Here is a 27,364-nt window from a genome sequence, read left to right on the forward strand (position 1 = left end):
ATATGGTGATTTGAAAGAAATGATTTAGCTTTTCCAGAGAGAGTTTAGATGAGCTCTTTTACTTTAATGATGAGGAAGGTGTCCAGGTGTAAGTTGAGAAGTTACTGTTAGAGGCTGGGCTACACTTCTGAGCCCACTAAGGTCAGTGTGCAGAAAAGGACCTGGTGGTGTGAGGAATGAAAGGTGTCTGGCACCAGAACCCTGACATTTGGTTTGAACGCTGAGGCTAATGACACTACATGGTGAGGGGTATGAATGGTTATCACCCACATGATCACCAAGAGGCTTCTTGGTAGAGTGAGATAGACATGCCAGCATGTCCACCAGAGACCTGAGAGGCTGGAGAAAGAAGCCTGTCTCAGATTGTATGAGAGGCAGGGGTGGGCCGGTGAGGGTTCCCACCAGACCAAGATCTGGAGCTGGACTTGCTTACAGATCCGGATGTGGGGCGTGGCCGCGGTCCGCTGTCACACATCAACAGCAGTCATGCCCTTCATTACAGGATGTCAGATGAAGGACTCAGAAGCCTGGGTTTGAAGTGGGGCTGGACACAGAGGAGAGGGAGGCATGGCACTGTGCCAGCGGACACGGCTGGGGAGACCCATGTACAAGAGAAGGCCAGCCGATCCTCAGAACGTTTCTCCCCCGGCTTTCCTGCAGGGCAGTTTCTTCATGCTGTTGTTTAAGAATTGAGTATGCAGAACGGGCATCTTACTTATGGTTACATCTTAACAAGAACTTCTTAAGGAGCCTTTATCAAATTCTCACATGTCTCTCACAGTTTTCTTTCAGGGGATCTGTTTTGCTTTTCCTTTAAGCACTTAGTTACTTGGAAACTAACGTGGAGCTGCTGGCCTCTCTCTGCTCTTCCAGTTGCGAAGCTTCGACCTGTTAGTGACATCACCAGGGAACACAGGATTGTCTTACTCTTATTTCAGAGAGAACTGAATTGAGATCAGACAGAAAATTAAAGGGTTACTTTTGTTTCTTTAACTGACTCTTAGAGTTTTGCCTTACTTAACTGCAAAGATGTACCAAGCAGAGGGAGACAATATCAACAAGGTATCTATGTGGGCATGGCTAGAGATTTATGGTTATTGCATGGGTATATACCAAGCATTGTGCAAATCAACTTCATGTATATTATCTAAAAATGTATATATGATATAGTTCATACAATCACTGGCAAAATTACTTACTTTTACATAAAAATGCTAACTAATTCTGGGTGACTCAATATCACAATCCTCAGAAAATTGTCCATATATACAATGGAAATATAGTTGATATAAGTCAATGTGAAGTATTTCACAAATCAGTAAACTAGTATATTTAGTTTGTCCTATGTAACTTGAGTGTAATTTGAATCATTTTATGAAAAAACTAAACATTTTTTAAAAATCTACTTGTATCAAGACCTCTATTAGGTCTTTTCAAGTGCAATCTCTTTTGGTCATAATCATATTCTTCTGCGGGTCAGATGAAAACATTGATTTGAAAATCTTACAAAAAATTAAAGAACTACATAAATGAAGTAATCTTTAAATGTCAGTTTTTCTTGGCCTTTGCATATTTTATTGAGATGTGGCAAACATGTCAGGCTTTACAAATTATTTCAATTAATCCTTCAAACAACCTTATATTTGCGTCTATATACATATATACACGTATGCATAGTATACTTACAAGTGTGGTTTCTAATATTATACACAGCTTACAAAAAAAGAAGCTAAATTCAAGCTGCTCAATCATTTGCCCAAGATCATACAACATGTAAGAGGCAGAAGTGGAATTCATACTCAAACAGTTTTGATTTTTAGCCCAGATTCTTACCACCTTTGTTTTCTAGGTATGCCCAGCACACATATGATCTTCAAATAGTTGAGTAAGGTGGGTCCTATTTTGAAGATTTCACACATGAAAAGATGAGAGATCCAAAGGTAGTCAGAATGCCCTTTGTCAACAGCTCGTGAGGAGGGCTGTGTCCCCCACGGCTGTGTCCCCAGAGAGCTGTGTCTTCCGGAGAGCTATGTCCTCCTCCGAGAGCTATATCCCCTGAGGGATATGTCCCCCCAAAGCAGTGTCCCCCCAGGGCTTCATCCCCAGAGAACTATGTCCTACAGAGCTGTGTCCCCAGAGGGCTGTGTCCTCTGAAAGCTGTGCTCTTGAGGGCTCTCTGTATTTCTGGGCTTTCACGGGACTTGTATATGACACTGCCAAACTTGAAAAACAAATGCATTTTCCCATGGGCATGTCTTGAGCATTCTCACATTCTAAGTTTTGCTTTTACTTAGAGAATTACCTCAGTAGGAGGCATTAACTAATGATTAACTAGTTTCCTTCTGGCATTTTGAACTTCTGGAGCCTGAAAGAAAGTGGACGTGCAGTTTACCGGTGGTACATGGCCTTGCAGGGATTTCAGGGTGCAAGTGTCATTGAGAACTCTTGACCTTCTGCCCTGACTGTTAGTTGTGTGATCTTTGGCTTGGTGTTTAGTTCAAGGGAGTACTTTTTATCTTTCTGACCTACCTATGTTTGATGTGTTCTGGCTATCACTGTGACATTCCACTTAACCTCACTAGACCTTTGTCATCACCCGCATTACAAGCTTGTCGAGTGGACGAGGAGGTATGTGCAGAGCCCCACAGCACTCAGAGGTGTCTGCTGCACTTAGCTGTGGAAACATCCATTGCGTAAATCCTTAGCTCAAAACAAAAATGACTCTTCTTTCAAATTCTTTCATTGTCTGCATTGAAATTCTTACTGCATTATATGGTGTATATTGGAGTTCTGATCAACATATATTTTAAATGATATTTAGACAATTATTTTTAAATGTTTTTTTTTCATTTTCAGGTATCAGATTTGGTAATAATTTTGAATTATGACAGAGCAGTAGAAGCTTTTGCAAAAGGTGGTAACCTGACACTTGGAGGGAATTTCACTGTGGCAGTTGGGCCCCTGGGAAGGTGAGTCCTCAACATACTTTCTGAACAGCCGTTGGACAGTCATGGTTTAAAAACTATACCCAGTTTACAGGGCGCCTGGGTGGCTTAGTCGGTTGAGCGTCCGACTTTCGCTTAGGTCATGATCTCGCGGTTCGTGGGTTCGAGCCCCGCGTCGGGCTCTGTGCTGACTGCCAGCTCAGAGCCTGGAGCCTGTTTCAGTCTGTGACTCCCTCTCTCTCTGTCCCTCCCCTGCTCACGCTGTCTCTGTCTCTCTCCTAGAAATATATAAAACATTAAAAAATTAAAAATAAATAAATAAAAATAAAAACTATACACAGTTTTGTATTAAGAGGAACCTTGAATTGAAATGAAGCTGATCTATGATTTGTATATGTCCCAAAGGGTTTGAGGGTCTTTAGAAACAAGAAATACAAAACACAGTCAGTGTGACAAACTGAGAGAATTTAAAACTAGAACCCACAAAAGGAAACGAAGTATTTCAGAAATGCAGACTATCGTATCTACTGGAATCGAACACAAAATTTACCTTTAAGCTTTGAATGAGCCAGATCAAATTTAATTAAGTGATAAAGGGCAGCAATGACCAAGAAAGAAAAAAAAAAAACTTTTCTTCAAACTAAATAGTGAAAACTTGAAAATGATTCACTGGTGTGATGTTTACAGTACGTATGCTGCATTTTCCCTCTCTGTTAATGAACAACTATTCTTGGGTCAATTGAGCAAGTTAGAAATACTGAAATCTCAGACTGTTTACAGAAGTTAACACAGCACAATCATCTAAAAACATTTCTAAAGTCTATGAAAATAGTCAGTGTAAAAAGAATCCACAGTCTTTAGTACTCTTGAAATGTACGTTCCTGTTTTAAGAAAGAAGGACAAAGTTGGTAAATACCAGCTTTCTATGAAATCTGTACAATGCAGTCCTCCGTATTCACCCATCACTTTATGACATGTCCTTCCCCATGCCCTGTCCTTGCCCTAGACCACTTTAAACACATCTAGCTCAGGCTGACAGGGAGTAAGACATAAAAACAAGTGACGTAAGTACGACAATATCACTCTGCAGTGAGAAAGGTAGTGCTGCTCCGATAGCCGTCTCACGCTCTGGTCTCTGCTGCAAACCCTCTATTTCACAGGAATTTAGAAGGAAATGTTGCCCTGCGGAGCTCAGCTGCTGTCTTTACGTACTGCAAGTCCAGAGGACTCTTTGCCGGAGTGTCGTTAGAAGGCAGTTGTTTGATTGAAAGGAAAGAAACTAATCGAAAGTAAGTGCAAGCCAAATAATTTTGATTTGAGGAAAGTGTGATGAGAAAAACAACACATCGGAGACTCACAGCTCTGTAGGGTTTACAGAGTGGTTGTGTGTATTCTTTGTTCAGAGCATAGTTTAAGAATATACAACATTTGACTGTGTATTTCTTTATTTAAAGATTCAATATAAAGCAATATGTACTTAGAGAAAATCTAGAAAGCACAACAAAAATTACAAGGAAGGAAAAAAAAACATTCTACCCCTTTGAGATTAACATTATTCACGGTTTGTTTTATTGCCCTACAACGTTTTCTTAAGCATAGTTTCCCTTGTTTTGCCACATATGATTGTAATCAGAATAGATCCAATTGTAAATGCTTTTTTTCCACCTAGCACTGCAAGAATCATAAGTGTAAGTTAATGACTATGTAATATTGTATTCATTGGCTATATCATATTAAGTATACTTTTCAATCATCTGTCAAGGGACCTAACGGTTACAACCTGTAGGTTAATCAAAATACTCCTCATTATGAGAGGCTATTCTTACACTCTGCCTTCGTTCTTTCTTCCATAAAATAAAGATCAATTTTGATATTTTAAAAATGGATTTAGAAGTATTTTAACAGGTGAAGAAGAACTTGTACTTTAAACTGGCATCTGGCTAAGTTTTCCCCAAACGCTTCTCTACATTTCCACTAAAATATGTCTGGCTGCTCAGAGAAGGATAAATGTTGACTGACAGAGAAACTTCTTTCAGAACGTGGCAGGCAGAGATCCCACCAGTTGCGGGCCTGGCAGGAGCCAGCAGTAGAGTGGTTACGGCAGAGCCCCCCCCCCCCCAACCTCACCTGCCTGCTTTCCAGGGAAAATCTATACAAAATTTACTGTGCCAGTTCATGTGAGAGTCCGTTAGCACACTGGGGCACCTGGGGAGCTCAGTCAGGTGAGGGACTGACTTCAGTTCAGGTCATGATCTCGCAGTCTGTGGGTTCGAGCCTCATGTTGGGCTCTGTGCTCACAGCTCAGAGCCTGGAGTCTGCTTTGAAGTCTGTCTCCCCCTCTCTCTCTGCCCCTCCCCCACTTGCATTCTGTCTCTCTCTCAAAAAATAAATAAACATTAAAAAAATTGTTTAAGAAGTGCCTGGGTGGCTCAGCCAGTTAAGCGTCCAACTTTGGCTCAGGTCATGATCTCACAGTTGGTGAGTTCAAGCCCCTCATCAGGCTCTGTGCTGACAGCTCAGAGTCTGGGGCCTGTTTCAGATTCTGTATCTCCCTCTCTCTTTGCCCCTCCCCTGCTCACACTCTCTCTCTTTACCTCTCTCTTTCTCTCTCAAAAATATAAATTAAAAAAAATTTTTTTAACTTTAGAGTTCATTAGCAAATATGACAGTATTCAGTGCAAGCCACAGAAACTAGAAAATGGGAGGAGTGGAGAAAAATATTTGCAGAGCTCTGTGTCTTATAAAGCCAAGAAAGATGTTTTTATTTCTCATTTTATTAGTTTGAGAAATTTAGTGAAGCATTCTTTTAGAAACTTCTGATTTGAGGCCTTTGGAAGACTTCCTCACTAAAGTTCGTGTAAGTTCTGGATAAACTAAAAGAAATATACTTCTTAATTAATTGCAGGGCTTCTAAACATTTAAGGCAAATCTTTATATAGTTTTGATACAAATAAACATTTTTAAAGAACTTACAAAGCTTTATTTGTTGGCCCCAGTTTTGTAACTTAAAAAATAAAACCTGTAAAACTGTAGGTGCTTGTAAGTGTAGGTATATTTGCATATGTATGTTTATATAGATATGTTTGTATGTATATGTGTTTGCATCTGTGATTTGATTTATATTATTGGAGAAAGGATATGCGTGTCAGACTATTTATAGTGATTGGCTCTAGAAATGATCTTGGGGGAATGAACTTAGGGGCATAACATGGGTTCTAGCTTGTGCTTAGTGTTGGGAAAATAGTATATATGAAGTACTAGAAGAGTATATCCCCACACACAGGTATGTGTCCTACTTTTAACTCTAGGAAAGATCCTTGTCTATAAATGTTCTTAATTTGATATTTCTTATTAGATTTTATTGTCAAGACATCCGAGCTTATGACATTTTATTTGGAGATCTACCACGGCCTCCTCAAGCAGAAGATCTTTATGAAATTCTTGATTCCTTTACTGAAAAGTATGAAAATGAAGGACAACGAATCAATGCAAGAAAAGCAGCAAAGGAACTGAGAAAGTCTGCTGTAATGCATGGTTTTTATGTTTCTCTTAGTTACAGGAAATTTCTTTATTTAGAGTATTCTGCCCTTGATATTAGGTTCCTAAGAACCAACTACACTTCCCTTATAATTTCATTTATGTAAAGTGCTTGTGAAAATGTTATACAACTTTGATGTATCATCTATACACATTTCAAGGAGAAACATAGTTTTTCCCCCCAATTGCCTCTCTCCAAGTGTGGGACTTTGCGCGACCTCGCCGTAGTGCTGACGGTGCTGCTGACGCTGAGGGCTTGGAGCATCAAGCAGTGTGCACACCAAGTTCCATGACTCCCTTCCGGATCTGCTTGACCCCCATCACAGGGCTTGAAAGCTGACATGGGGGTGGGGGAGCCCAAGTTGTCCCTGCCCTCCCAGTGACTGCTGAGCTGGTCACCAAGCGGCTGCGTAGGTTGTCAGGTGTGCCTGGATGAGGCAAGCTGCGGGTACAGAAGGGCACCCACTGTCAACCTCTGAATGTGGCATCCATTTCAACTGAATGTGGCCTGGAGCACTACATGTGCACATGTAGGCCACTTCGTTAATGAGTGCATAGGATAAAATATGCCACATATGCGTTCTAGAAGAAAAAAGCCTTATGTGCTCCATGATAATAAAGTATTTTAAAATTATGTGCATTTTTTTGTTCCTCCCAGGCTAAAGAATTACCTCCAAAACCATTGTCAAGGCCACAGCCGACGTCTGTGCAAGTCCTGCCGAACTCTGGCTCCCAAAGTAAATATTTTTGTCGTAATTCAAATATAATTATAATTAGTAATTATTAAATATTACTGTTAAGAAATCAACATTGTTAAACTTTAGTATCAAATGGAAGAACTAATGGGTGTTGAGGAGAAAATAAATGCTCAGACTCTTCTAACTACAAAGAAATTCTCATTGCTGTGATTTGTGAAAACTCATTCAGAAGATGCTTTCTCAAATTTACAAAGATTTATCTTTAAAGTTTTTCTCATTTATTTTATTTGTCATTTCTTTCAAAGACTGCTATCCTGCTGATTTGAAATGGGAACTAAATGAGCCTATTTCTCCTGTATACTCATAGATTTATTTTCTGAATATTAAGTTCACCGTATATTCTTGGGAGCTCAGGATTTCAGAAGGCTGGTTTTAAAATAGACTAAGTTTATAAAGCACCCGGTCTTGGACTCTCCCCCTCTTTCCACTACTTATTTGTATGACAGTCACTCTTGGAATCCTGCTATTTAGGCACAGAGGATATCAGTACAGGGCAATATACTAAAGTAGGTGAGGCTTCATAGAATGATCCACTGTTATTCAAGAGCATTTTGCTGTGGCTTTTACGATTACAAAGACAAGTCTAACTTATATCCTGTCCTTGAAGAATTTCAGTCTAGGACAGGAGATATCACACATGGATAAATAACTGCCATCACTGGAAGGAAGCGTGTGACAAGCTCTGGGAGGAGTAGAAGTATCAAAGTGCTCTAGAGGGCAGGAGAATGGTCCCCTCCTTCATGCTCTGGGTCTGCCGCCCCCTTCGCTTGGGCACCCACTAGCAATCACAGCCCTCACATCGGCTCCTGGCCACGCCGTTAGCTTGCCTAAATGTACCCTCCCAGGAACTGGACCTGTCCTTTATTACCCACTCTTACCGTAACTTAGCTGTGCCTTTGTCTCCTGGGGTGCTGTATTCTTCTTTCAATAGGGACGGTCTATTTCTGATTCATGTTCAGGTGATTAATTTGAATACACTCATATTTCCAGTGACTAACAAGATGTGGGCACTGAAATCTATTTTTATTTTAAATCTGAGTGATTACATAAAATTTGACCTGTGTGCATGTTTTAGAATACATAATGTTTCTGAAGTTTCCTTACTAGGAAAATACATATCTGTATGATGCATGTATAAAAATCTTATGGGGGCCCCTGGGTGGTTCAGTCAGTTAAGCATCTGACTCTTGATTTCGGCTCAGGTCATGATCTCACTGTTTGTGGGTTCAAGCCCTGTGTTAAACTCTGTACTGACAGGGCAGAGCCTGCTTGGGCTTCTTTCTGTCTCCTCTGTCTCCTCTGTCTCTACCCCTTCCCTGCGCTCCCTTGCTCTCTCTCTCTCTCTCTCAAAAATAAATAATTAAACATTTAAAAAATTAAACCTTGGAGCACCTGGGTGGCTCGCTTGGTTAAGCATCTGACTCTTGGTTTTGGCTCAGGTCATGATCTCACAGTTGTTGAGTTCAAGCCCTGCATCAGGCTACGCACTGATAGCATGGAGCCTACTTGGGATTCTCTCTCTCCTTCTCTCTGCCACTCCTCTTCTCATGCTGTCACTCATAAAGAAATAAAAATTTTAAAAAATTAAAAAATTAAATCTGACCTATCCCTAAATTTTTTTAAGAATAGAATCTTAATTTTTAATTATGTATCTTCACATATATAGTTTTCTATAAATGCATATATGTGGTTTTTAATGCAGTATTTCCCTCTTCTTTTATGAGTTGCTTCCTTTTCCCCATTTCCCCTCTTAATTTGTACGGCACCCTCTCCTGTACTCACTCCAGGAAATCTATGTTGACAACATGCAGTGTAGACACCTGTATTCTTCTCCATGTATATTTTTCTATCATAGTCCTATTCACAGGCACATGTATAAGAACATGTATACACATGGAAAGAATATTTTGTTGTCTTGTACAAATGCTGACATATTATACATGTTTTACTTTATCTTGCTTGTGGGTTTTATTTATTTTGCTGAAAAACACCTCATGGAAATCCCTGAGTCAACTGCTAAGGTTCTAATTAATTCTTTTTAATGGCTTTTAATATTCCATGGGACAAAAAACATATTATTCAGCTGCTGTCCTACTGATAGGTATTAGCATTACTTCAGAATTTTTTCCAGGCCAACCAGCTCTACCATTTACATCTTTGTAAATTTTTGTGTCTACATATTGGCACTTTATTTGTTTGTTTGTTCGTTCATTCATTCAATTTTTTTTTTTTTTTTTTATTTACGGGGATACTTACCAGGAATGGATATAGTAGGTCAAAAGACATATTATTAAATTTTAACATATTAGCTAGATTGTTTTTCACTTGAAAAACTGCTACTTCACAACCTTATCAGCCATTTCCCACTGTAATGCTTCTCATGTATACACTCTACTATGCACACTCGCCACATCTACACTTCCCACCATGCACACTTCCCACATATAGAGTTCCCACCATGCACGCTCCCCACATATACAATTCCCACCATGCACACTCCCCACCATATATACTTCCCACCATGCACACTCCCCACATGTACACTTCCCAGCATGCACACTCCCCGTATATACACTTCCCACCATGCACACTTCCCACATATACAGTTCCCACCATGCACACTCCCCACCATATACACTTCCCAGCATGCACACTCTACACATATACACTTCCCACCATGCACACTTCCCACCATATACACTTCCCACCATGCACACTCCCCACCATATACACTTCCCAGCACACACACTCCCCACCATATACACTTCCCAGCACACACACTCCCCACATACACATTTCCCACCACGGACATATATGTTCCCATCATGCACATTTCCCATCATGCACATTCCCTACCGTATATATTCCCCACTGTATACAGTTGTCAGGACATATACTGCCCACCATAAGCACTCTCCCACTGTAGCTTTCTCCATCATATATATTCCTCACCACTGTTAGTGTTAGAGTATTTGCATGTCTGAGGGTTGGTTATACCTCTTTATTAATTGGATTGTATTGCCCCTGTCAGTTAGTGATTTTAAGATTTCTTCATATAATTGCTGGTGTTTTGGATTGAACCTTTTCTGAAAAGTCTCTTCATTTCATTGGTCCATTTTTTCTATTGGAGTATTTGTTCCCTTTTCCATTTGTAGAAGCACTTTGTATATTGAGGACTTTATCATTTGGGCTATAGTTTTTTTCTACATGTATCATTTGTCTGTTGGTCTTGTTTTTCATACAGAGTTAGCCTCCTTCCCCTTATCAATGAGGGATGTGTTCTATGATGGCAGTAGATGCCTGAAACCATGGATAGTACTGAACCTTATATAAACTATGTTTTTTTCCTATACATACATACCTATGATAAAGTTTAATTTATAAATTAGGCACAGTGAGAGATTAGCAATAATAAAAAAATAATAAAAGAAAAATTACAATGACATACTATAATAAAGTCATATGAATGTGGTTTTTCTGTCTCTTAAAATATCTTGTACTGTACTCCCCTGTCTTGTGATGACGTGAGATGATGAAATGCCCACATGAGATTAAGTCAGGTGAGTGACACAGTTGTTGTGATGTAGCATTAGGCTTCTACTGACCTGATGATAAATCAGAAGGAGGATCAGCCACTTTTGGGTTGCGGCTAACTACAGATAATTGTGAAACAGCAAAACTGTGGATAAGGGTGTCTACAGTATGCAATATACAATTCCAAATAATACTCTGTACTTACAGTAATTCCATGACTGGGGAGAGTAATTACAATAACATGTATACTCATTGATTTTGCAGTTTTATGTTAATCTTTCCTTTTTATACTTTCCATTTGCTGAGGCATTTTTCTGCCATTTCTAGGATTTCATAGTGTCTGTGCCTTTCCTGTTAAATTCATTCCTAAGTACTTTATAATTTTGGTTTGCTGTGGTGAATGGAATGTACTTTCCCATTTCTGTTTTGGAGTGCTTATTTTTATGTTGAGAAAGTCTTAATTTGCATGTATTTTGTCCTATATCTGATCACTACCCAAACTCTCTTATTTCTAGTCAGTTTTTAAAATTAGATTCTTTTGGAATATTTATACCCTTTTCCCCATGCTGCCAATGTTTATTTCTATATTCTTATGTCATAAACTTCTTAGGCCAGAGCCTTCATACTGGTGTGCTTGTATCCTTAGAGGGTACCTGGTGCTGCCTAGGGTGTGTGAGCACAGTGTAGGAGACACAATCTCCAGCTCCCAGACTCATTCTTTCTGAAAGCCATTTCCGCTCACAACAGGACATGCAGGCTATCCGCCGTTTCTAGCCTTCCTGATGTTCCTTTTTTCCCTACTGGAGTAAGAAAAGTCATCCAAATCATACTATGCTACATTGTCTCCAATATGTAAGAATGGTGATCTAATTTGAATTCTAGATACTGAGGTGGTTAATGACTCTAATAAGTAGCAAGGGCCATGGTTTTGCAGACCCGGTGATTTCCGTTTCTCTGCTTTCCACAAACTGAAGTGGGACGAAGGGATTGTCATATTAGCTTATGTAACAATAGTAATTAATATTACCATTATATATTGCTTATTTTAAGAATCACATAGCTATCTATCACCCAAACAAAGTTATAAAAGTAGTATTTTTGTTTTATAAATATTTTATTTTTATTTATAGATAACCATGTGATTTTTTGACCTCTCTCTCAAAAGAAATATGAAATAATTTTACATATTTACATTGCTGTAAAATATACACTCCTAGCCTTTCTTGTTGTTGTAAGAACCAGCCTTTATATAACACCTGTATATTTAAAAAGGAATATTAAAATATAAGTTGATGTTGAACCTCTGTCATTCTGGAAATAAGAAATGGTCATCCTGTTTATTTGAGCTAAAAGTCTTATCCATCTACTGAGATGTATTTCAAATAAAAATTTACTTTCATGTTTAGTAAGGTAAATTTATAGTATATTTAAGAGTTTGGTCAATTGTGTACCAGTAATTATTACAATAATAACTTGATCTATAAGAAATTATTTAATAGAACCTTGTGCTTACTTCAAATAAAATTAAAAAAATAAATTTCTGTGCAAATTTTTGTTGTAGAAACTGTTACATAAAAATATAATACTAATATATTAGTATAAAATCTGTGGGACAAAGGGAATGGAAACAGGACCCGAAGGTTAAAATGAACATTACATAATTTCTGACTATCTGCAAAATCTTGGTGCACCTGGGTGGCTCAGTCAATCACTGAGCTCTTAATATTGGCTCAGGTCTTGATCTCATGCTTTGTGAGATCAAGCTCACATTGGGCTCTGTGTGACAGTGTGAAGCTGCTTAGGATTCTGTGTCTCCCTCTCTCTCTGCTCCTCCCCCACTTGTGCTTGTACGCTCTCTCTCTCTCTTTCTCTCTCTCTCTCAAAATAAATAAAATTTTTAAAAAGATTATTTTAAACTCATGATGGTGAGCATAGATATAATATTAATGATTCCTATTTATACTATGATTTAGATTCTGTTATCCCTAAAGGAGAGATATAATTATTTAATTTAAATAAGTGATATTGAAATATACTACAAGGTATGCCCATTACAACTTTTTGTCTTATACCGAACAATTTTAGGTGTTAATTAAAAAAATATGCAAGTGAATACATGTTGTTTAAAAATTATTTGAGGAGTCAAGCAAACAAGAATGTTTGAAAATCACTGGTTTGGGAATTACAAACTTTTTTGAATTTGGGTATTTTATGATTGCTCTGGAAAAAAGATGTATGTGCATTTTCTGTGAACGTATACTTCCAAGGTCGTGAGTTGTAGTGCTTCTTACTTGTGCATATCACATATTTACCCTCTGCCTATGTTTGGTGTATTCTCTGGGTTTATTCAGACATTCTTCTTGATTTAAAGTGTGATAAAATAATGATAGTTCTATCAATCTGAGCGATTTAAAGTATTTGCTTCACAAGGGCAAGACTTGGCATTCTTGGCTATTTTACATATACTAATATTTTATGTTATATATATATGTATATTTTGTGTATGCTAATAAGGTTTCTAAATGTTCCTTTTTTAAATTTTTTTTTTTTGTGTGTGTGCAGGTAACGGAAATAAATATAAGCTGTACCCTGAACTTCCCAACTATCAGGAGAGAGTTGGTAAATGAAATATCTATATGTTAATAAGGATTCACTTTCTAATTAATCTGGTGGGTTATAAAAATCTCTGAGAAGGTGTTCATCACTTCTTCTTTGATTTATAGGATATGCACATTATTTTGAAAAGTACCTCATTTAAAAAATGCTATGCTTTTGCTCCTTATTTGCTTGTAATCTGAGATAAGCAGAGCGATGGGGGAACCCTAGGAGGGACAGTCACCTGGTAAGAAGTGCCTGGGCTCAGGACGAAGTAGTCTGACTCTGGGGCCCATGGGCTTGTCGGAGACTGAACCATAGGACCTTGTAACACCTTGTTGGGGCAGAATGACAATATTCGCTCATTATGAATTACAGCTTCATCATCATCACATTTTCTCTGGGTTTTAGCTCCATGAATATATTTATATTTTTAAGGATTTAAAAAATTTTTCATGTTCAGCTATTTTGCCATTATTGGGAATTGTGCCAGAGTCCAGCTCCAGCCAGTCCAGGGGTCCCCGAAGGATGGACGGTGTTGGCGAAGAGAGGGATGAGAGAGGCCCCGAGATGCTTTCTGGTCACCAGGCAGCATCTCTGCACTGACTGAGACTTAGCTTTATTTATGTTTAAGTGTATGGGGAACAGCACAGAAGTGGCACTTGCCTTAGACAATAATTTTTGATGACAAATTTCTTTGATATGTAAAAATTTCCTAGAACATAGATTTGTAGAAGACTCATGCATAACCTGTATCAATAGTGATTGATGTAGGTGATTTAGATGCTTATCATATGGGGAAGGAAGATATCTTTAGCATTCAAATACAAGACAATGTTTTTAGGATAGCAAGGGCAAAGTTAGTTCATTGTGAGCAGGGGTCAATAGCCTGTTTGCTTAAGGGGAAAAAAAAAGGATTCTCAGGAAGCACAATGTCTGCTCCCATAATCACAAAAGAAGAAATTCCTACAAAACGTTCCTTCACAAGGTGCAATCAGCATATCAGGGCCAGAATAAGTTACTCCAAATACCAATCAACAAGGTGCTTAGGGGTTGGTACTCTAGCAGAAACAATTAAGTGGGGATGGATATCGGTCATCATTTGACAGCAGGAGGCCTTGCAAACCTGCCTTAACCTCACAAAGAGTTTTCTCAACTAGTGAGTTCAGAATGGCTCCCAACAGAACTGCTTCATAAAACTTATTAGGATTTGCTGTGATAAAAATAGTCCCTCAATCTGTCTTACTTTAATCTTCTTTAGAAAATGTTCTTTGAAAGAAGCAAGCAATTATTTAGAAATGTGAACAGGACACAAAGTGAAGGCAAAGGTTAACCCGTTGTAAAATAGCCTATTTATTGTTCACATCATCTTGTGTCACTGCCATCACAGACCCATACACTCCTGGATAACTAAGCCACCTGGGCATTACCTGCGTAGTGTAAACAGAATGTCAAGGTAACTAAGTACCCATTTAAAAAATAATTACAAAGATATTTCAAAAATGTCTCTTAAGCAGAGTTCCTTGAACAGAAGTCAACCTTTTGCTGCTAGATTAGGGTTTCTGACTTTCCCCTTTCTTTCAGCCTGGTTTTGGTTGTTTGGGGCCCACTTCTGGCCATCCTTCCTCACGTGACTCCCTTCAGGGAGCCTGGGTCTACAGGTAGAGTCCTGTGTTCAGAGCCAGTCTGATGACGTGGGCTTACCTATGGGAGAATGCTCTGCTGTGGTCTCAGGCATAGTGAAAAAGCTCTGACAGGTTTTAAAAAATTTATTTTGTTCTTGTAAATGTGATTTATAGCCATGGTAGAGATGACTGAGATTGTCAAAATTTGACCTTTGGATACGGTCCTTCAGAAGCAAAAGTGGTCAACATATGATGTTTATACCCAAGTATCATAAACGCCTAAAATTTTATATTGTGCTCTTTTACTTTTAAAGACTCTGTTAGAATTAGACTCATACTTACGTACCTTGCAATTAAAGGGGTTCTTACAGTTGAGGCCAACAGATGAGCCGAGTTGCTTAGGGCGGAGAGCCCAGCAGGGACGCTGAGAGCCAAGGGGCCCTGAGGCTGTAGACTCCCAGGAACGTTTAGTGAGGTGACAGTGCGGACTGTAGCCCCTTTTCTCAGGGATTGCTAGAGCAGGCGCCCACAGCCTAGGTTCCTAGCAAAAGCTAGAAATGCCCGCTACAAGGCACTGCAGGAAGTATTAAGCTATAAGAAACAAAATCCTGAGTGGGCTCTGAAGGAGACTCAGACTCAAAATCAATACTTTCATCACTAGCTGTGGGATCCAAGGCTCGTGTTACCTGCCCATGATTGGCTGGGTGGGTGGTTGGTGGGATTTTGTTTTTATATTTGAGGGTAGGATGAGTTAGGTTGTACAAACAGCAGGAACTAGGTTAATATTAATTTATTTTAGTCCTTACTCCAAATATAAGGGATTTTGAAGAAAAAAATGAAAGGGAAGATTTAAAGTCTATTTTTAAAATAAAACTTCCTTTACATTATTGTGGTTTTAAAAAGCAGCTGTAAAACCAGTTAAACTCTTCTCAAGGACTCTCTCACATCCCGGCAGAACATTCCTGCAGAGAAAAGTCATAATGCACGGGCCTGAGCTCAAGTTAAAACCCAGGACACCCAGGCCCCGGGGACGTGCTTAGCCTGTCCCATGCCCACTGACAAGCTACAGGTTTGCATGGGCCGTTGGGCACAGCAATAATTTCCAAGCTGCATGTACTTTTGTTTTGCACCTTTTGGAAGCCCACCTACATGGTACTTGGGCCTCTCACAGAGCCGGCCTCGACGGTCCACAGTCTGGTTTACTGAGCGTTTCCAAAACACTCTGTGCCCTTCGATGTCCGTATTCATTGCCTGCCTCTCACCCACCTGTAATTTTCAGTGACAGTCTGCGCACATCCATTGCGGGGGCCATCCCATGCTGCGTGGGTGTCAGGAGCACCCCTGCACTAAGTCCCTCATTGCCAGTAGCACCCTCTCCCTGGTTGTGACAACCACAAAAGCCCCAGACTTTACCTTTTGAGAACCGAGTGCCTGGTGACCTCACTAGTGGCCTTACCTGCCTCGCTCACATTGACCCTGCGAATTGACCCTGACTCTCCTCCAGAGACCAGGGTCCCCAAAGTGACAGACCCCACACCTGGCCTGGGGTGATGTGGGTGCGAAAGTTAAATCAGCCATGCAATTCATCACTACGTTACATGTGTAACAAAACCAAAGATGTGTTCTCTTACTTCTGTTTGCCTTGAAATGGGCCTTCGGAAGGCTGAGATTGCTCTCCTGAGTCATGGCTGGGGCCAGATGTCTTGGCTACATATGGGTTACATTATGAAGACTCCATGGAGTAAAGTCCTGTAAACCTGCTCTTGCTAATTAGGAGCCTCAGGGCAACTGCCAATCACTAAAGCCGATTGTGATCTGTTTCCTGGTAAGTGCAGTTCTGATTTGGGAGAGAAAAATAACCTGTATTAGAATTAAACTTGAATATTATGATGAAAATGACTAATTGCTTCAAAGAGCATCCATATTTTTTAAACACAGGAATATAAAACTTGAAGGCATATAACTCAGAAGGGAATGCATCTGTGAATTCCAGATATTTTAGCAACCAGTGGGGTCTGTTTCCTTTTTTCCTTTTTCTTCTAAAATATATTTAAGGGAGTGTAAGCTAGGAAGGGGCAGAGAGAGGGGTACATAGGATCTGAAGTGGGCTCTGCGCTGACAGCAGTGAGCCCCATATGGGGGTTTGAACTCATGAACCATGAGATCAGGACCTGAGCCGAAGCCAGACTCTTAACCGACTAAGCCACCCAGGTGCCCAGTGGGGTCTGTTTGCATGGTCCTCAGGAGGCTCTCCCTTTCTGGAAGGACATACGTCCTTTCAGAGAAAAGGTTCACCTGTTTTTAAAATAAATTATTTTGTGGGCATTAAAATTTTCCTTATGGAAATTATCCCTAACATATACACTAAAGACAAACTTTAAGTCATTTTGATTGAAGAAAAAATGAACAGTAGGTTATGGCATTGAATGGCCTGTGGACTGTCACCTCAGGGAGCACCTGCCTCCCCACCCCTCCCCGCCTCCCAGCCATCTTGAACACCCTATGTTTGCATGTGGAGGAATTTTCCCAGCAACTGCTTAAACTGCTGACCCTTCTATGACATACCATGTCTGCCTATCTAGGCCACATTCTCCTCTAGATTTACCAGCAATGGTCCCCCCACTGTTGAATATCAACCTCCTCAACCCCCCTGGCACTTCCTTATTCTCTGCTGCATCTCAGAACACTGCTTTGCCCTTTACCCCCACGTAAGAGCATTCCCATACATTCTCTCGTACACCTGTTCCCACCACCACTTTGTCCTCAGTTCTTTTGGAAACTGCAATTCCGAGGAGACTGGACAACACCTGAATGAGGGGGCAGGGATTGAACTAAGTCTGCGATGCTCTTTTTCATTTAATTTATGATATCTCTCTTCTCTAATTATTCATCGTGAAATATTTTCCTAAGACTGGTAAAAACCAGTTCTGTTATCAGTGATTACCCAGGATCATCATCCAACATTATTATTATTTGTAGAGTCCTGATAACTCAGTGATGCAGAAAAATATGCTAATTATTCTTGAAAATTTGCCTAACATAAGTAAAATACTCTGATAAATCCAAGTTCAGTCTGTTGAAAACAATTTAATATTTTGTGGCTGAGTACCCTGGGGTATGATGTCAATGGTGATTATGAGTACCTGGGGACAAATTGCCTAACACCTTGCACCTCAGTCTAATGTTCTGTAAAGTGGGGATGCCAGTGGCTGCCTCGCTGGAGATGAGGGCCTAGTGGAGCACATGTCCTATGCCGTTACGGTCCCTGACTCAGTGAACAGGAGCCGCTCTTAAGATTTACTCAAAGCTGACACCTGTTACCGCTATGATCACCTTTTGATGCATTTCTACTTTTGTACCTAGTGCTACAAACACACACATGTATGGCTGCTTAGATGGCTATGACTTCCAGAACATTCCCTGATATTTACTAGCACTCTTTTTGCTTGCTTCTGTGTGTTATCCAATGTGTCTGGGAGGCAGGAGAAAGGAGTTACTTGAGGGTTTCATTAATTAAGTTTGGTTAATAGAGGTTGAGCTTTATGTGTGGAGATGATAAACATAATTATTGATAAGAAACTGATTTTCAGAATGATTTTTTTTCCCCAACATTAACCAATATTCCTCTGATCTAATGACGAAGAGGCCTGACACAAGGACTTGCTGTGTGTCCCACATCCATGAAGCCTTTCAGTCACTTGTCACATACACGGCAACAACGGCTCGCTCACCCATGTGGCTTTGAGGATATTCAGGCTATATGACCATTTTACTCCTCTGTGACATACTTTTACCCTTCTTCCTTAAAGTGCACAGACGAAGTATAAAATATAAAAATATGCAGAGCATGTCTGTATTATAGAAAAAACCCATTATACCAGTAATACCTCTAATGTGATTATATTAGTTGTTATTAGGATTATTTCTCTGGGAAAACTCAAAGAACCACATGGAACGTGCTTTATGGGAAGAACTGTAGCACCATCTTGTGTGAACTACAAATTCAGTGTTTCAGTCAATGTGGTTTAATTAAAGTGCTGATTATTTTTATTTCTTACTGACAGGCCAAATTCGGTTTTTTATTATAATATTATAGGTTGAAATAAGTAACTGGTTTTTAGTATTTGGTTATGTTTTCAGTGTATCTGTACTAAGATGCATTTGGCAAGCATCTAATTGCCTAACATGTGCACAAAATATTGAAATAGAGATATGAAATTCCAGGGGCGCCTGGGTGGCTCAGTTGGTTAAGCCTCCGACTTCGGCTCAGGTCATGATCTCGCAGTTCATGGGTTCAAGCCCTGCATTGGGCTCTGTGCTGACAGCTCAAAGCCTGGAGCCTGTTTCAGATTCTGTATCTCCCTCTCTCTCCGACCCTCCCCTGCTCATACTGTCTCTCCTCTCTGTCTCTCAGAAATAAATAAAACATTAAAAATTTTTTTAAAAAATATGAAATTCCAAGTAGCTGAGTACCCAGAAAGTATGTTTCTTTTTATTTTTTATGATGCTATACAGTTTATAATACTTAATATATTTTACTCATATTAACTCCTCAATCCTCAAGGTTTTTTTCCTAACGCACAAAAAACTCTACACCTTGTGTTGAAACTCTTGTGCATATGCAGACATACTTTTTGCTATGCTATTGAGTTTATCTGTTTTGAGAGAAAGGATAAAGGAAGCACAGAAATGAAGACAGCTATGAAGCCGATGGGAAAAATGTGATGAATTAGCAAAATGCATCTCAGCTGGAACCCTCAAAGCCAAAGGCTACAGAGCATGAGTTTTCTTTTTAAAATTATATTTTATTTTATTTTTCATCATGATAAGTGTACTCTTTACTCTCTGTCTCCTGTTGCCGCTATCCCTCTACCCACATCTGCTCTGGTTACCATAAGCTTTTCTCTCTAGTTAAGAGTCTGTTTCTTGGTTCTCCCTCTCTCTCTGTTTCTGTCTCTCTCCTTTCTTCCTTTGCCTGTTTGCTTTGATTCTTAAATTCCACATATGAGTGACATCATATGTATTTGTCTTTCTCTGACTTATTTAGCTTAGTATTCTTTAGCTCTATCCTAGAGCACGGTTTTTCAATTAAATCTTTTATGATACAATCATGAACATAAATGTGTTTTTCTCTAAAAGCTATAATTCACGGAAGTCATAATGGCTGCTCTATTAAAAGGCGGAAATGTGAGCATCTGGGTGGCTCATTTGGTTAAGCAACTGACTCTTGACTCTGGCTCAGGTCATGATTCCAGGGTTGTGGGATCGAACCCTGCTTGGGATTCTCTCTCTCTCTCCCTCTCTCCCCCTCTTCCTCTTCTTCTCCTTCTGTCCCTATCTCCCCCTCTCTAAAACAAAAAAAAAAAGTAAAATAAAAGGGAGAAAATGTAAATTCAGTTGACCTTTGAATGATGTAGGGTGGGGAGTTAGGGGGACCAAGGCCCGTATAGTTGAAAATCCACATAAAACTTTTGACTTCCCCAAAACTTAACTATTGATAGCCTATCATTGACCAGAAGCCTTACCAAAAGCATACATAGTAGATTAACATATATTTTGTATGTTATAAGTATATTGTGTATTCTTATAATAAATTTACTAAGCTACATAAAAGAAAATGTTATTAAGAAAGCAAGGAAAATACATTTACATTTTTGTTTATCAAAAAGTCCACGTCAGCGCACCTGTGCAGTTCAAACCCGTGTTGTTCTGTGGCCAGCTCGTGGTGTTATCTTACAGATTATTCAAAATTCAAACACTTACAACCGCAAATATCTGCTAAATACATAGTTAAGTATACAATAACATACAGTTTGGCTTGTGTGGATGTAGGAAATGTTATTACCAAATATTTGCTCTTTTCAAAGAAAAAAAACGTTAGTAATGTGAAAATCACACAGACCACGTGCTGTGGATTCTGCCAGGCTCTAAAGCATCAGAATATCAAGCCCTAAAACCTTAATTTATATCTTAGATACACACTCTTCTCAGATTTTCCCATTAAAAATGTGAATAATTTTTTTAAATATTTTTATTTATTTCTAGGAGAGAGAGAGAGAGAGAGAGAGAGAGACAGCGTGAGCAGGGGGAGGGTCAGAGAGAGAGAGGGAGATACAGACTCTGAAGTAGGCTCCAGGCTCTGAGCTGGCAGTCAGCACAGAGCCCGACGCGGGGCTCGAACCCACGAACAGCGAGATCACGACCTTAGTCGCCAACCGACTAAGCCACCCAGGCGCCCCCAAAATGTGAATAATTTAAATACCTTTGCTTGTTTGTTTGTTTTAGGCAATTTGGATCAACCCATAGAAGTGACAGCACTATATCCTTTTGAAGGACAACAGCCCGGGGATTTGAATTTTCAAGCTGGAGACAGAATCACAGTTATATCAAAAACCGATTCTCATTTTGATTGGTGGGAAGGAGAGCTTCGAGGTCAAACTGGCATTTTTCCAGCCAACTATGTTACCATGAATTAAAGTTTATATTGTTTTCTTCTTTGAGAATTACAAAACATTTATTTCTACACTGATAGGATTTACTATCCAGTTAAGCAATGTTTAATATAAGTTTAAAAATACTTCTCTTTATTCCATAAACTTTTATTCAGCATATAAAAGATTATTTTCTCTATATCAATAAGTGGTTGACTTACATATCTTTAAATACTTTGTACTAATTTTTATCACATATACTATTTAATAGTTAATATCATCCAATTCATCTGATCACAGCCCTTTAGTTATAATTATCAAACATCACTAAACATATGGGCAGCTAAGTATATGGTAAGTGCCTATTGTAATTTGAGAATCTCAAGGGTAGGGGCATGAATACCAGTTCATGTATTTCTGTTTCCAAAGTGACCAGAGAAGAAGAAATCAGATTAACGAGGGTATTAAGTAATCCTTCTAGTTGTAGGTATGAACTAGATATATGAATCCTTTAAAATAATCTTTATTTCTTCAAAAATTGTGTATATGTGTATTGATAGCAGAAACCCGCTACTGCAAAGAAGTTCAGCTAGTCTGCATTCCACAAAGATGACGTTAACTTTTCTTCTGTATGAGGTTCTGTGCATTTCTAGAAGAAGAACCAACTTAAGGTTGACACAGCCCAGTAATTCCAAAATAAATGGTTTTTAAACGATAAGGTAATGACTTGATTTCGCTTTCTTTACTTTCTCTGTGTAAAGTTAGAGTCCCTGAGGTTGGCCTGAAGGTTAAAACCCACCAGTGTGATTAACTGCCTAACTTGTTTTCTTTTTGGCTTTACTAATGTATACTTAACAAACACAATGATAAAATATTTAAAGCCTACAATGTGATGATACATATATATACATATACACCATGGAAGAGTTCCCAATGAGTTAATTAACACACTCATCATTTCACATCTTTTTTTGTTTGTTTGTTTTTGGTGAGAACACTGAAGTTGTACTCTCTTAGTACAATCCCAATTATTATAAATCCCAATATATATATATATCAATCAAATGATATATATATATCAATCAAACATGGTCGACATGCTGTACATTAAATCCCTGGAACTTACTCCTCCAATAGCTAGAAGTTTGTACCCTTTGACCAATATCTCTTAATTTCCTCACCTCCCAGCTCCTGGTAATCACCTCTGTACTCTCTGTTTCTATGAGTTTGGCTTTTTTAGATTCCCATAGAAATGAGATTATACAGTATTTGTCTTTTTCTGACTGATTTATTTCACTTAGTATAATGCCCTCAAGGCCCATCCATATTTTTCAAATTCCAGGATTTCCTTCTATATATATGTCTCACATTTTATTTATCCATTCAGCCACTAATAGACACTTAAGCTTTTCTATATTTAATAACGTGTCATCTGCAAACAGAAATAATTGTGTTTGTCCCTCTCCAATATGGCTGCCTTGTATTCATAACTGGAAGCCTTTATTTCTCACTCCCCTTCATGTCGTTTTATTTCTTGTTCTTGCCTAATTACACTTACAGGCCTTCCTGTAGTATGCTGAGTAGGAGTAGCAAGAGTGAGGATCCTCCTTTGTTCCAGATCCGAGGGGAAAGCATTTGGATCTTCACTGTTGAGTATATGTGTGCATGTTGTTTAATCGCCACATATTTTTTAATTTTCCAAGTTTTTTCTTGTGATTAATTTCTAGTTTTGTACCATTGTGTTCAGAAAAGATGCTTGATAAAATTTCAGTCTCTTGAAATTTATTAAGACTTGCTTCGTGGCTGACATGTGATCTGTCCCAGAGAATGTTGCATGCACACGTGAGCACAATGTGTATCCTGCTGCCGTAGGATGGAAGGTTCTGCATGTGTCTGTGGGTCCACCTGGTCTGATGTGTAGCCCAAGTCCAGGATTTCCTCACTGATTTTTATATCTAGGCGATCCACCCATTGTTGAAAGTGGGGGATTGGAGTCTCCACCTCCACCTCCCACATGGACTATGACTGTATTGCCGTCTATTTCTCCCTTTATGTCTGTCCATGTCTGCTTTATAGAAATCTTTTTTTTAAATTTTTATTTATTTTGAGAGAGAGAGAGAGAGAGAGAGAGAGAGACAAAGTGTGAGCAGGGGAGGGGCAGAGAGAAAAGGAGACACAGAATCCGAAGCAGGCTCCAGGCTCCATGCTATCAGCACAGAGCCCAAGGCGGGGCTAGAACTCACAAGCCGCAAGATCATGACCTGAGCCTAAGTCAGCCACTTAACTGACTGAGTCACCCAGGAGCCACAGCACACTGGTTTTTTAAAGTCCATTCAGTCACCTTATGTCTTTTGATTGATTTAGTCTATTTACATTTTAAATAATGTTTTAATGCTATAGATGTACTATTACCATTTTGTTCTTTGTTTTCTGGCCCTTTTGCAGTTCTTTTGTTTCTTTCTCTTCTTTTGCTCTCCTCTTTGTAAGTTGATGGTTTTCCATAATGGGTAGTATGTTTGGGTCCTTTATCTCTGTTTTTGTGTGTTTACTATAGGTTTTGTTCGCGGTTACCTCAAGATCTCCATAAAACATCTTAGAGTCACAACCATCCATTGTAAGCTGATAACAACTTTACTCTGAATGCACATCGAAGCTTTTTTACACCCCTCATTTTGTTTTTGATGTCACAATTTACATCTTTTTACATTGCATATCCATGACAAATTATTGTTTTAGTAGTTATTAATACTTTTGTCTTTTTTTATTTTTTATTTAAAAAATTTGTTTAACATTTATTCATTTTTGAGAGAGAGAGAGAGTGTTAGTGGGGGAGGAGCAGAGAGAGAGGGAGACACAGAGTCCGAAGCAGGCTCCAAGCTCTGAGCTGTCAGCACAGAGCCCGACGTGTTACTCGAACCCTCAAGTGGTGAGATCATGACCTGAGCCAAAGTTGGATGCTTAACCAACTGAGCCACCCAGGCGCCCCAATACTTTTGTCTTTTAATGCTTATACTAGAGTCATGAGATTTTCCCACCACCATTACAATATTAGAATATTCTGAATTTACCTATATATTTGCCTTTACCAGTGAGCTGTATTCTTTCATATGTTTTCCTGTTACTAATTAGTGCCCTCTCATTTCACCTTGAAGAACTCCCTTTAATATTTCCTGTTAGGCTGTTTTAGTGGTGATTAATTCCCTCAGCTTTTGTTTTCCTGGAAAGCTCTTTCTCTCTCCTTCAGTTCTGAAGGACAACTTTGCCAGATAGAGTATTCTTGGTTGGCAGGTGTTTTTTTTTTTTTTTAATTTTTTTATTTTTTTTTTAAATTTTTTTAATGTTTTATTTATTTCTAAGAGAGAGAGAGAGAGAGACAGCGTGAGCAGGGGAGGGTCAGAGAGAGAGGGGGTCACAGACTGAAACAGGCTCCAGGCTCTGAGCTGGCAGTCAGCACAGAGCCCAACGCGGGGCTCGAACCCATGAACCGCGAGATCATGACCTAAGCGAAAGTCAGACGCTTAACGGACTAAGCCACCCAGGCGCCCCATTGGCAGGTGTTTTTTGTTTGTTTGTTTGTGTGTTTGTTTTTCCTGCCAGCACCTTGAATATATCACCCTGAGAATGTCCTTCTGGCCTACAACATTTCTGGTACAAAATTCACTGATAGTCGGGTGTTTCCCTTCTACATAACAGGTTGCTTTTCTCTTACTGCTTTTAAGATTTTGTCCTTGTCTTTAATTTCTGGTGATTTAATCATAAAGTGTGGGACTCTTTAGATGCATCTTCTTTGGAACTCTGTGGATGTGTTTCTTTCCTCAGGTGAGGAAAGTTTTCAGCCACTATTATTTGAATAAGCATTCTGTCCCTTTTCCTCTGTCTCCTCCTGGACCCCTCTAATGCATTCATTGACCCACTTGATGATGGGCCATAAATCCTTAATCTTTCTTCACTCTTCATTCTTTTTTCTTTCTCCTCTTCTGACTGGATGAATTCCATTGCCCTGCTCTCAAGTTTGCTGATTCTTTCTTCTGCTTTATCTAGTCTGATATGAAACCCCTCTATTGAATTTCTGTTTGATTATTGTATTCTTTGATGAGGAGAACAAAGGCAAAAGAAATGTAGGTAAAATTAAATTTCCTTACAACTTGCAGCCCATTGAGAAATACCTGAGACAGGCAGAGTATAACATTTCTCAAAGAACTCATAACTGTCTTAATGTTAATGCCTTATTAGAAGCAAGAAGCAACCTTAGTACAACAATATCTAGAACTCTAGGATCCTGTTAAGTCTTTTTTAACATGAAAGCCCTTTGAAAACTTCCTCTGTCTCTACCCCACCACCTCAAAAGTCTGTAATCAGTCACTGCTCACAATCCCAGTGCAGCTCTTCTACCCCCGGGTCCTGTCCCTGTACTGTAATAAAAACACCATTTTGCACCAAAAATGTCTCAAGAATTCTTTCTTAACTACTCTCTCCTGAACTCCGCATCATATCATTCTTCAGCTCTGTGATATCTGCCTTGCACTTGTTTATATTTTCTATTTCTTTAAATTCCTACTTTGTTCACCATTGCTCTTCAAACCTCAGTGAGTATCTTTATAATTGATATTTTGAACTTTCTATTGGGTAATTCACAGATCTCTATTTTATTAAGTTTAGTTTCTGGAGACTTACCTTGTTCTTTTCTTTGGAATATATTCCCCTGATCCTTCATTTCCTCTGTCTCTGTGTTGGTTCCTGCACATTTGATCAAACAGCCCTCTCTCCCAGTCTTCATGGTCTTGTGTAGGAGTTGAACCTTGTTACCTGAGTGCCAGGTTGTCTGTCAAATCTCTGTGGTTGTCCAAGCTGCCCACTTGGCTCTTGTGGCTTTCCGTAGTTGAGAGTGTGCCGGGAACCACCAGTGTCCCAAAGAGGGAAGGTCCCAGTCAGCACCTAGATGCAGGCTGATTGGAAACCGGACCCTCAGGCTGCATTGAGAAAGCATATAGTTAAGTCCTTTCTATGTAGAAAGTGGCAGATGAACATTTTTTTTTTTAATTTTTATTTCTAGGATAGAGAGAGAGAGCATGAGCAGGGGAGGATCAGAGAGAGAGGGAGACACAGACTCTGAAATAGGCTCCAGGCTCTGAGCTGGCAGTCAGCACAGAGCCCGACGCGGGGCTCAGGCCCACGAACCGCGAGATCGTGACCCAAGCGAAAGTCGGACGCTTAACCGACTAAGCCACCCAGGTGCCCCCAGATGAACATTTTTACCTGCTCACTCTGCACTGAGCCTGGGAGTACAGTGAGGGATGGAGGACGCTCCTATGCCCATTTAGAAATTTTCCTGTGGGACTTGTGAATGCAAGCCCTGCTGGCTATCAGAGCTCGGTGGTTTGGGGGTCGATCCCTTGAATGGCAGCTTTAAAAGCTGGGGTGTCTGAACAGTCTCATTCCAGAGAGATGCTTAGTTTCATTATAGGAATGAACCAGAGGAAGAAAGCAGGGTAGGTGCCCATAGTCTCCTCCAGGCTTCATGGACTTCACGGAAGATCACAGCCAGCACCTAGTGTGTGTGCTAATTAGATGCTGGACCCTCAGGCAGCAGCTTATAGGGTATGCAATCCGGCCTCTTCCAGGATGGGGGAAGATGGGTGTTTTGCTGGCTCTCTCTGAGCTGAGCCCTGGGGGGTAGATGCACTGCTCCCATTAAGAACTAATTCTTGGTTTGCTACAGCTATGTGGGACTTGTGAACAGAACCCACATTGGCTTTCAGAGCTCAGTGGTTTGGGAGCTCATGCCTTGGATGACAGCCTTAAATTTTGGGCACTAGATGCTTGGTCCAAAACCTTTGCTCTTCAGGGAGAAGCTGGGAGTAGGGGGCTCCTCCTCCATTGCATGGTGTTGTGCTAGGGGGTGGGATTTATGGTGAGAGTGTGTCACGGTGTTTCCTCCC

The 27,364-nt window shown here is 39.6% G+C and overlaps 1 protein-coding gene across 2 annotated transcripts in view; it reads left to right on the forward strand.

The window, feature by feature from the left end:
• SH3YL1 (SH3 and SYLF domain containing 1) overlaps nucleotides 1-22,143 on the forward strand; it is a 44,880-nt gene extending 22,737 nt beyond the window's left edge. For both annotated transcript variants that reach the window (XM_039256016.1, XM_039256017.1), the window contains exons 6-11: nucleotides 2,857-2,969; nucleotides 4,106-4,234; nucleotides 6,301-6,469; nucleotides 7,141-7,219; nucleotides 13,337-13,393; nucleotides 21,280-22,143. In XM_039256016.1, the coding sequence (XP_039111947.1) occupies nucleotides 2,857-2,969; nucleotides 4,106-4,234; nucleotides 6,301-6,469; nucleotides 7,141-7,219; nucleotides 13,337-13,393; nucleotides 21,280-21,470 (738 nt within the window). In that variant the 3' untranslated portion in view covers nucleotides 21,471-22,143. The remainder of the gene's footprint in view (nucleotides 1-2,856; nucleotides 2,970-4,105; nucleotides 4,235-6,300; nucleotides 6,470-7,140; nucleotides 7,220-13,336; nucleotides 13,394-21,279) is intronic.
• Nucleotides 22,144-27,364: the final 5,221 nt, after the last annotated feature.

The sequence above is a fragment of the Hyaena hyaena genome, unplaced genomic scaffold (assembly GCF_003009895.1).
Source record: "Hyaena hyaena isolate Hyena2069 unplaced genomic scaffold, ASM300989v1 scaffold_552, whole genome shotgun sequence".
In the NCBI taxonomy this organism is placed as follows: Eukaryota; Metazoa; Chordata; class Mammalia; order Carnivora; family Hyaenidae; genus Hyaena; species Hyaena hyaena.